Source organism: Lipophrys pholis (assembly GCF_963383615.2).
Source record: "Lipophrys pholis genome assembly, chromosome: 10".
Taxonomy (NCBI): domain Eukaryota; kingdom Metazoa; phylum Chordata; class Actinopteri; order Blenniiformes; family Blenniidae; genus Lipophrys; species Lipophrys pholis.
This window is the reverse complement of record NC_137640.1, coordinates 27,369,734-27,379,389: the sequence shown is the minus strand read 5'-3', so window position 1 is coordinate 27,379,389 and position 9,656 is coordinate 27,369,734. Positions and strand designations below refer to the sequence as shown.

General features: G+C 40.9%; 1 protein-coding gene across 1 annotated transcript; it reads left to right on the top strand.

Annotated features, from left to right (window-relative positions):
* The first annotated feature begins 728 nt into the window (after positions 1–728).
* Positions 729–6,949, top strand: dpt (dermatopontin). Its single transcript, XM_080472917.1, has 4 exons — positions 729–1,182; positions 4,195–4,320; positions 5,441–5,548; positions 5,779–6,949. The coding sequence occupies exons 1-4, from the start codon at positions 908–910 to the stop codon at positions 5,843–5,845; spliced, it is 576 nt and encodes a 191-aa protein (XP_080329043.1). The 5' UTR covers positions 729–907; the 3' UTR covers positions 5,846–6,949.
* Positions 6,950–9,656: the final 2,707 nt, after the last annotated feature.

Genomic DNA, 9,656 nt, shown 5'->3' with positions numbered 1-9,656 from the left:
TTGGGTTTTTTTAATGCACTGATGACAGTTTCTCTTTTTGTTCTCGGTGCAACAGCAGCATTTTGTAGAATACTTCATGCTATTTTTTTTTTTTCCTAATCCATCTACTGATTAAAAAATAATGGTGTTATTCTATTTGTTGCATCCCCGGTCTGTACCTGGTTGCAGTCTTAGATTTTGGATGTACGTAAGTAGCGCTGTTTGTGCCATACGAGATGAACGAGTGACTAAAAGCAGCGATTGGAACAGGATCAAAGTTTACTTTATAAGCCTGAGTTTCAATAACATGAAAATACATTAAAATATGCTTGACTCTGGCTTTTAAGTTTGGCTAGACTTTAAAGCCAGGTTTCAAATGTTGTTGTATTTTGTGTGGTACTGCAATTTATTTACTGAGAGGAGAATTTAAAACTTTAGACAGGCTGTGGACTCGTTTAAGGTTAATATTTCACATTGGAACACTTTTTCCTAAAACAAGTACTTTTTCTAAACGTTCGAATGACCGCAGGGTCGATGTACTGGTACAACAAACTGCACACAAATGTTTTGTTGAGGTCATGGGAATGACAGCATGAGACAATAAATGATTACCCTGGAAAGCTCGTAGTGCAGAGATGGTTAACACCTGAAGCAATTCTCCAGAGTCCCATGAAACATCACATAAATATCTGATTAGAATGATGCTGTCTTTTAAGGTAAAACCTCATCTGCATGAAGGCTTTGTGGAGGCTCAGTCTCAGGGTCTACCTTAAAATGTGAAGCGAGGTCCACTTTTGGACATTGTCCTGCAAGCAACAAATTACACATCACTCTTGGAAACAAAACATCTGGTCAACAAAAGAACTCGGAGGAGTTTAAACGGAGGCAGCTGGGTGGAAGCGCTGCACACATCGCTGATCTCTCCAACATGAACCCTGCTCCGGTGGTATTGGCGCTGACGCTGCTCGCCACAGCGGCGGCTCAGTCCCACGACCATCATGACATGGGCTGGGTCAACGGCTACCGCCAGGGCTTCAACTTCCAGTGTCCCCACGGGGAGGTCATGGTGGCCGCCAGGAGCTACTTCAGCGAGCAGGACGGCTCGGACCGCTTGTGGTCCTTCGAGTGCCAGCCCACACCTGAAGGTCTGGGGGAGCCCAGCGACTGCTGGTGGGACGACCTCAACCCAGCTGGCCTGGAGTGGTGGGTACTCTGTCTTCTACCAGCGTCTGACACAACAGTAACCGCCTGTATTTTACTAGATGTCCATCTATATTGTTCAGAATATAAACAGCATGAAAGGTCTTGCTTTATTTTGTCATCCAGAGATGGAGAACATCTACATGTTGGGCTGTTAGTGCAGGTTTCACTCCAGTTTCTGATGTTCCTGCAATCACATCAACTGTTAGGACCTTCAAGGTTTTTCTTTTTCAGCTTTCATATAAATACCTTAAAAATTACTACAGAAGAAACCCACAAAACCGTTGTTTGATAACTTCTGAGTCACATTATAATCGTACAACTAAATATGTTTGAACACTTTTTTTTACTATACAAATTCTTCTTTGCACTGGAGAACATCTGTAAACTTCTTTTTGGCGGAAGAAAGGGGGTGATATTTTAAGCATGTGGACAGTATGTACGAGATCAAGTCAGTCCGGATAAGCAAATTCAGGGAAATACACCAAACCTATATATGAAGTACATCATTGGTCTATTTGTTAGTTACAAAATCACCTCTTACAAGCAAACTGAGACATACAACTGCAGCGACAGCTTTTTATTTGTCATTTAGAAAAGTTCCCTCAGCCAAGTATGTGGCTCATCGTAAGACATTTAAGTATTGTTAAATTAAAACAAGCTGTTCTAATTAAAACATTGCTGTTACTTGTAGCTTAATTGATAAATACAGAGAAATAAATAGTTTTCTCCAAGTCACAGTCAGGAGTTCACAGTTACGGGTGAACTAAGTAACTAAATTAACAGTAACAGTACAATTAACTTGTTAAAATAACCTTGTTGAGTGTGAGGAACTCAGCATCTCCGTGGCTTCTGTAACAGAAAACAACAAAATGGAAAAACAGACAAAAGCTAAATTTAAAGTAGCATGGGAAGAAAACAAACTCTTACAATACTTAAAACATAATATTGACAACTGAAGATGTTCTTTCTGCCTGATAACAATCGCTTTGTTTGTAATGTTTTGTTGTTGAATACACATAGGAAATGTTCACTTATCTTGTCAGACGATTTTCTTTGTGTCTTACCAAACACATAAAATTGTAAACGAGCGACCACAAAGAGCAAAATTACCGACTTCCTGGGTTTTTGTTTCTTTTCCATAGCTACCACAAAATGCTTCTCACAAATGACCTAGTTGCTGCTTAAAAACCAGGGAGAATTAGGATTTTGAATTACCTATCATCACCGTGTTGAATAGAGCAAGTTTGATCTGTCCAAAAAGTGCTGTATCGTGATTTATGCTAAATGAATGGACTTATAAGCTATCATACAATCGGGGTGAAACAACATGATTGGTTTGACTAACAGGTGGTCAGTGTCATTAAGAGCTGACTCAGGTTAAAAGAAAACAACAAAAAAAAACCAGCATTAATTCAGCATTAATTCAAGACCAAGTCGTCCTAACTAAAAAAAAACATTAGCGACAGACTGTGAACATGCTACATGCTAAAGAGGTTCGGGGCTCACATACCAGCGATGCTACATGATAAACATGTTAAAAGTATGACTGACACACTCATGACATGAACAGCAAACTGGAGCTTGTGGCGGCGCACAGCGAGCTCGGTCCCTCATCTATAGTCTACAGTACACACAGCGCAGTGCGTAGATAGACGCTACGCACTGCGCTATGTGTACTGTAGGTTGTAAGTCTGCCGGAGTTGTGTGTAGCGTCAATGCATAGCCTTCGCAAATCGTTTACATATGGAGTATAAATTAGGCTTTATGGAATTTGAGAAGTACTCCTATCAGTGCTCAGTATGGACAAGTTGCCAAAGGTTAGTACTCATACTCGTCCTTTAAAGAAGTACTATCGGGGCGTCCCTAGTTTATGGTGATAATTTTGATGCAAAGATTCATCAGTGTGGTCTAAAAAATATGGATGTTTGGATCGACACCTCAAAAAGGGCTGGAGAATAATGTAATACTGGATATTGGCAAAAAGTCCAAAATCTGCAATCTGCAAAATATTTAAGAAATATTTGAATTTTGTCCATTGTGTCCTCCTGTGCCTGGATGAGTCACAGTCTCTCTAAAGCACAGCTGAATGCGTGTCGAGGTCCCAGGAGCTGTGTTTCTGGGAACACGACTATCTCCAGTGAATTTTAACAAGCGGTATACAACAGGAAATCACATCCTACTTTCACAAGCCACAAGTCAGATTATCTTCCCAAGCTTTTGCTCCATGTTATACACCAAAACTGTCAATGGCAACAGTATTTCGCAAGGGGCTTTGTCAGTAAGTATATATCCACTGAAGGAGAAGAAAAATTTCTTGTGCCTGCCTTTTGATTTACGCCCTAGGACTTTTCATTCTACCTCGTTCCTAATGCCACTGCCTCACGTAAACACATGCGACTAACAAGATCTAATTAAAGGACTTGGATTGACCTTCAGAAAACCTGTTGGGAGGGAGAATTGTAGTCTGACGTCACATTTTGTAAACAGCTACTTGATTCATACACCTACATACTCTGATCCATGATCTGTTCCCGGGTGACCCTTTTTTCCGATTTGGAGAGCAGGACACAGTAGAGGTTTTCAGTTTTTTTACGAGTCAAGTTCAACTGCACTCAGGACGCTGATTCAGTGGGAAACACTATGACTGCCACGTCTGCCTCCCGTTAACACAGCTGTCTGTTTAAATTACACTGGATAGGACATTACCCCACGGGGGGGGGGGGGGGGGGGGGGGGGGGTCGGGGGGGAGTACCCCCATTGGCTGAATGGCTAAAGGCTCTGTCCGTGTTGCCATGACAAACGTCCACACATGCTGTGTCCCCTGCTGCCTGGACCTGGTATTCCTGGTTGTGTTGTGGCGACAGTAAAGTGTATGGGCTATAAACAAACTGCTTTATAACTATTAGTTACTACTTCAAACACATTCATTTAGTTAAATGTGGCTTTCCTTTATTTTTTGTTTTGTTTTGTTTCTTACAGTTCCCTCTTAATTACTCTAATGTGTCTTTGCAGGACTTCAACATGCACCCGCAATGGCCTGGTGGCCGGTGTCGAAAGCAAGTACTTTAATTCTGTTCTTGATCGAGAATGGAGGTTCTATTGCTGCTACTACAAGCGCCGCTGTCCCTACTCCTGCATGTAAGTTATTTTAGTACCTTGGATTTATTCAATATGTGCTGCTGGGTACACCGATATCCTCTGACTCTGTGCCTGTAAAGTCCAATGAAAATGGATTCAAAAACTCTTTTTTTGATTCCATAGCCAGAAAAATGTTAAAATCCTCCAAGTGTCACAGGTTTGCAGCACGTTCACCTGCGTAATAAAACCTTTCTTGAGCAGATCAAACCAAGACATAAGGTAATAATGAAAGAAAACAGTGGAAACAGCGAAACAATATAATTAGTGTAAGGTGGAAGATGAAGCTCGGACCGTTTCCATCGATCTTCAACACTGATTAATCCAGTTCAGGAACGTGAGGCGCTCCAGCGAACAGTGGGCAAAGGAAGGTTTCACCCTGAACAGGTCACCCGTCTGACCAGAACCTCCAAACCCAAAACTGATGTTTGAATCTCATGTGAAATCAAAGTGATAAGATTAAATAAATTACATCTTCGTTGTGCACTTCATGAACCATAGGCCTGTGGAAAGCTGCCTGTGGGGCAGTGGACAGGTTTGCCACTTGTATTAGCAACTTATGATTGGAGTTTATTCATGTTCTTTTCCTTGACTTGCAGTTGTTCTGGTGCTAGTACTAGTTTGTACGTTCTTGACAGCACAGTGGTTAGTAGTGGTTTGTGCTCTTGCCTCACAGAAAGAATGACCCTGGTCCGGGTCTGGTTGGAGGCCTCTCTACTTTCTTCCCAAAGTCCCAGAACAGGAGTTTGACTTTAACTGAAGGTCTCATTATGTCTGCCCTGCGTCGTGTCCAGGGTGTAGCTCGCCTTCACTCATAGTAAGATAGAATTTTCTCCAGTGCACCATAACCCTGAATTTGATACGCAGTGTAGAAGGTGGATAAAGGGTGTGATGATTGGATAGCTAGATGGAGGATGTATAATGGCCCCAACAAGCCCTTAAATATAGGACTGTCAGGGGGCATGTGCATAGATCGATATCATTCAAGGTGTTAAAGCTAATTGCAATCTTTTGATGCCTTTAAGTTCACCTACCGACAGGCATGAGAGTCACAACCCTCTTTTTATTTTAAAATAATGTTTCATTCTTTTATTTCTTTTTCTTTTTTACATTCTTTCCACAGGAAGACAAATGACATTCCAGAAAACTTCCGAGAGGAAGCAGAGCTTGTCGTCCCAAGCTATGGATATTTCATCAGGGGTGCTCAGACCACTTTCAGCGGAGTGCTAAGGTTTGTTCAAAACAGAGGTTGTTGTTTTTTCCCTTTATTATCGTCTGATCCCATGCAGAGGAAGTTCAGATCTGGAACTTTGTCAAAAATAGCTTAAGCTTAGTTGAGTTGGGCCCGTGGGACCAGATCTACAAGTATTTTAGTGAAGCAGATGTAAAGATGACAAAGCACTAAAATCTGGTCTTTTATGGTCGTGAACTGACAGGCTCTTGTCTGGCTCTTTGTTTCAGGGATCGGCAGTGGAAGTACATCCTGTGCAGAATGACAGACTTTGACTGTGAATTTGAAAATTTGTAAACCTTTTGATTGACGAGTGAACAGTCTTGATACAAATTAGGGTTGCACAATGTATCTGCAATTTATTGTTATCGCGATATTGTCATGCGCAATACACATGCCTCAGAAGACTGACTAGACTATAGACTGCAATAAACTATAGCTTCAATGCACGATGCAGTCCTGCTCTGCAAATTGAAAATCACAGAATTTTAAATGAACAAAACATGTGTCATTGCTTAATTAAAATTTTTAGTTTAAACAAACTGCTATATTTCTGAAACGGTGTTTGGCAAAACTGCATGGTGTAATTAAGAGGGAAAAAAGAAAGAGCACTGTTATATGGAGGAAGAAATCTCAAAGCACAAAGACATACACATAATTTCTATGCAAGTATTTTTATTTTTTTTATCACAAATCACATTGTTATTGCAATACTTGATGGCTTTAGTGCATATTGCATGCTCACATGATATTGTGCAGCCCTAATACATATTCTCTCCTGCATTTAAGCAAAACATACTTCAGCTCATGTCGTCCTTCATATATTTGCTTTTAATAAATGGACCAAGCACGGTGAATGCATTATATGCTGGTATAAACGCCGTTAGTCCAGCATGCAGAATAACTAAAATCATATAGAGATTTCAGTTAAAATAAACTTCTCCACAGCAGGTCCACATGGGATGTGCTCTCCAGCGAGCACTTGGACAGCTTTAAGGGCTTTTTATATGGTTTCGGGAGGAACTGGAAGTCCTTTGGCAAAGTGTCAAAGTAGTTTTCCAAAACAAAATCAATTATTTGATACTGTGTTCATGGCAGTGGAAAACACAGCATGGCAGGCTGCCTTCCACCATCTCTTAGTCGCAGTCATGTGACCTTCCTGCTCATAAAAGCACCCAGTGAGCTGGCTGATTGGGGTTTTCACTCGGTGGTAACACTTGGAACGATCTTGTTGAGATTAATGAGAAACTCGTTCTGAGTCGGTGGTACAAAGAGCTCTGTGTACAATGAAGCATGTCCCACCTGATTGTGTCTCAGTAAGCTTGCCAAACATAAACTGTACTGAAACTCATGTAACTGAGTTGTGTGTCAATGGGATTAAAGTTTTTTCCTTGTAAAACATTGTGGTGTTAAGTTTTTTCATAAATAAGAATATGATGTTGAAAACAATAATACTGTCCCAGGAAGATGTTGCGGGAGAAAGCAAACTGCAGCCATGTGGGAGTGAAAGCCTTCCAAACCCACAGAGAGAATGAACTCAACAGTGACAATATCCACCGCTCCTTCCGGCTCAACACAGCTGAAGTGAAGCTCAGCACTACTTGATATTGTCATAACACAGAGTTGAAAGGCAGACTGTGTCGGTGTGTTCACATGCTGCCCGGGCAGATCCGACGTCAGGGATTACCCTATCAACAGTTCATCATTTTTGCGACTTTGAAAAGTGGCCAAAAAGCAAACAAACCATGAAATACTGCTGTGGTAGAGAGTTGATTCACCCAATTTTCCTAAAAGAAAAGTAAAGTTTCGTATTCAGCAAACACCGAAATTTGTGTCATTTGAATCCATTCAAACATTAACGGCGTGACACCACAGCTGACATGTTTCCTTTGTGCCACGATGTCATGGTAAAGTTGACTGTCTGTGTTTTTCAACTCAAAGGGCCTCACGCCAACGTACAGTACTCATCTTGTTGACTGAGCCCAATAAATGAGTGACCGCTTCAATTGTTAACATGATGACAATAGTTTCGCAATACTTCATCATCGAGCGCCAGATGTCGTTCATAACTATCTACTGAGGTAAACAGGAGGAGTAGGAGGGAATGACAATATTCCATCTACATAATTGATGAGAACCGTTAAAAATCTCATGATGCAGAACTGTAGCTGAAGCTGTAAGTATGAGTTTGTTTTCTATTGTACATGTTTACTGAATGTACTATGCATGAAATTGACATTCAACATATAATGTTAGCTTGGCTTAACTTATCCAAGCTCACAAATGGGGTAAAATAGCAAACTTCTTATTATCCGAAGATGTAAACATTGGATAAACAGACCAGGAATCGAAAGATCTCAGCCAAGACTTGCACATGCAAATGTCACACCTTACCAGATATGATGCATCTCTTATTTTTCATGGAGACAAATTCCATGGATTGATAAGACAAATCATGCAAGCTCAGTCTCAAAGAGGCGTGCAAGCAAATGTGACGATACATGCGAAGGCACACAGGAAGAAAACCCTTGAAACACACTGACTGAATGAATGTCAACCGACTTGTAACCAGCCAAATCTCATTGATAAAAAAAAAGAAAAAAAAGTATAAATGACATTAAAAGTACTTTCTTGCATGTAACGCGTAATTTCCGAACTATAAGCCGTTCCTTTTTTTTTCACACGCTTTGAACCCTGCGTCTTAAACAACAATGCGGCTAATTTATAGATTTTTGCAGGTTAAAGCGCTTCATGCCGCCAATATGTGAGTGATGCGTTCAGGTGCATCAAATAACTCTGACCGTTCTTTTTTTTTTTCTTTTTAAATTTGGTGGGCGCGGCTTATATTCAGTTGTGCTCAATAGTTTATTAATAATAGGAATGAATAGAAATTCTGGCAGTTGGCACACTTTTTCTGTCATACCTAGTTTAATAAAACTGTCCTGGAACTCCTCAGTATATTAATAAACTTTTGAACCAGTTTGCAAGGACCCTTATGGCTAGTATTTGCCTAAGATGTCTAAACACTTGTCAGGGTAAATAGTAAAAGAGCAAATCACAGGCTTTTATGGCACCGTGGAGCCTTTTTGTCATTGTTGCCATTCTACTTGTTTTGGAATTCGTTACAAGTTCGACCCTCCAAATCTATTCAGGCCTAATGGAGTGAGCCGGTTGAAGGTCAGCAGGCTTGCTGCACCGTCTTGAAAGAGCTGGGGACTGAGCCAGTAGCTTTCAGCACTGTTTGTTTATGGCAGCTGCTGTCTCGGGGCAGTGGGCCAAACACCGCAGCACTACACAGCTGTCCCTTGAGCCAGTGGCTGGTGGCGAGCCACACGCCTGCAGAGGTCTGCTACCCTTAGAGACCGCTGTCCCTCTGGACAGGAAAAGACAGAGAGATAATGTCCTCCTTAATTCTCCCCTCCATCAACTACCTTTTCATTAGAGCCAGATGAAAAATGATCCTTTATAACAATATTCACACTGCTGTGATTAAAGTTCACAGAATGAGCCACCACAATCACTTCTGGAATCTGTAGTTAGCCACCGTGTAATTCAGTGAAAAGATTATATTTATGTCGAGCGCTGAAGAAAAGCGAGACTCAAATCCTGGCGACAGATACTTCTTTTTTGGAAAGAAATGCATGAAATACTTCTTAACTTTCAATATTTACAAAGCTAATACAACATATTTGATTAAACTTGTAATTACAGTACAATAACAAGAGGAGTATTCTGTTAACAGCTCTCACTGGAGTCTATTAGCAGGTTACAAGCTATGTGATGCCATGTAAACCCGTTCTTCAACCATTTGGACCACCTAAACTATTCACATAAAACAAAGAACTTTGTGCTTGGTAGCAAGTACCTGGTCACACGTAACAACATTTATATGGAACATGCAATCGATCATCTTCAATCATCTACCAATGGACTCCATAGATCCCACAGTTTTTGTAAAACACACATCAGCTGGGTCACCTCGGTGGGAGTGACTGGGAGGAGTAGCTCTCCTGATCTAAAAAAGAGTGGTGAGTTGCTGAGGCACATTTGTCCATAACAAGTACCATATTTGAATACAGTGTTGGTACCAGAACTACAGTACTTGGGG